At 33.9% G+C, this 1,752-nt stretch overlaps 1 protein-coding gene across 1 annotated transcript in view; it reads left to right on the top strand.

The window, feature by feature from the left end:
* Positions 1 to 257: 257 nt before the first annotated feature.
* The window catches only part of NAEGRDRAFT_46276 (uncharacterized protein), a gene marked incomplete at both ends in the record, with an annotated part of 7,262 nt that continues 5,767 nt past the window's right edge, over positions 258 to 1,752 (top strand). The window contains one exon of the mRNA XM_002681385.1: positions 258 to 791. Within this exon, the coding sequence (XP_002681431.1) occupies positions 258 to 791 (534 nt within the window). The remainder of the gene's footprint in view (positions 792 to 1,752) is intronic.

The following is a 1,752-nucleotide window of genomic DNA, read 5'->3' as shown; positions in this document are numbered from 1 at the left end:
CAGGCACTAAAGGATCCAGAAATTATGTTCTTGCCATATATAGTGGTTTGAGCAATCCATCTGAAGTGTTTTACGACTCTCAAACAGATAGCATTATCATTTGTGATTATGATAATCACTCTGTAAAAATGATTGACAAGAGAACTGGATTAATTTCCACCTTGTTTGGAGCATTTGGTAGTTATAGAGATGATTTTGGTGAGACAAAGTTCCCAAAGTCAATTTATAGGACAAGTAATGGTGACTATTATTTGGGTATGGCGGTCCAAATGAATTCGATGAGTTCTGGTAATGGCGGGGTTGTTAGATTGAAGAATGGCACCTCAGAATATGTATCAGTAATAAGTTCACCCAATACCAAAGTATCTAATTATGTGTATTATGGACATAGTGCTTTAGCGAACAATTTTTATATGTTTGATGACCAGCCAAAAGTTATCTTTGCAGAAGAGAAAAGTGGCAGTTTCTTTATTGTGACAAAGAATGGGTTATTCAAATACGAAAAACAAGATGGGAAAATGTATTATGTGGACAAGGATCTAATTTCATGTTATCCTGCTATAGCTAACGATCGCAATAGCATTGCATCCTTCAGTATTTCAAACAATACAATTATATTGGGATCTATGAACATGGGAATTCTTAAAGCTGATATTAATGATCCATTCAGAAAGGTGGAGATGTATATTGGGAGCTCTACCCGTGATTATTATGGTACTGGTATTCCTTTTAATTATTCTGGTATTAGTTCAAAGCAGTTTAATCTTCAATTAAATGAACTATTTGTTTCAGTAAGTATTATCTAGTATTAATCCTTATATGGTTGTTAGGATGATTATTCGCTTAAAGCAATAGACTTGACAACCAATACCATTTCAAAAATTGCTGGAAAAGGAATCTATGATTATGTTCAAATGAATATTGACTATGGAGGTATTGGAGGTCTAGCTACAAATGCATATTTAAATTTTGATTCGAGCTCCAAGACCATCAGACTTCCAAATAATGATATCGTATTTTACAGTATATATAATGGAAAAAACGTGTTGAGAATTGTGTATGCAGAGTCCGGCAAAATAGATCACTTTGCAGGGAGATTAAAGGTTGGATGTGAAATAGCTGACTATAGTGTCAATAGTGTCAAGAGAGTGAATGCTTGTTTGGGAAATGTTTTGTCAATGACAATTCATCCAATTGAAAAGGTCTTGTACATTTTTGAAAGCTGGACTTCCTATGTTGTCATAAGAAAAATTCAAAATGATCAAATTTCAATGGTGATGGGAAATTTCACTGTGTGTCCTTTCAAAGATAAATGTGGAGATGGTTCAGATATATCCTCATTCCAAATGGCAGGAGAAAGGATAGTAAATGGGTACATTGGGTTTTCTCCAACTTCTTTGGAGATGCATATAATGACATCAAATGGATATCAGTGCAGAATTAGAAAAATAGGAAATGATGGTATTGTTTCCACTGTTGCTGGTTATATACATGGGGAGGATGCATGGCAAGATAGAAACATGGGATATGTTTACGACAACTTTATTCCATCAAAATCTTTATTTCCTTGTAAATTTATGGATTTTTTACCTAATGGTGATATTGTAATTGTTGAAGATTCTACTAGAGTTGTCAAGATCCCAAATATACCGTTTGATAAGAATCATATTAGGGACAGAGAACATGATCCGAGAGCTCTGACTGTGATGTTAGGGAGTTCAGTTGATATATATGAGTATGATAATCCAATTT

Source organism: Naegleria gruberi (genome assembly GCF_000004985.1).
Source record: "Naegleria gruberi genomic scaffold NAEGRscaffold_6, whole genome shotgun sequence".
NCBI classification, from domain to species: domain Eukaryota; phylum Heterolobosea; class Eutetramitea; order Acrasida; family Naegleriidae; genus Naegleria; species Naegleria gruberi.
Note: the sequence above shows the minus strand (reverse complement) of the source record. Positions and strands in the feature narration are given on the sequence as shown.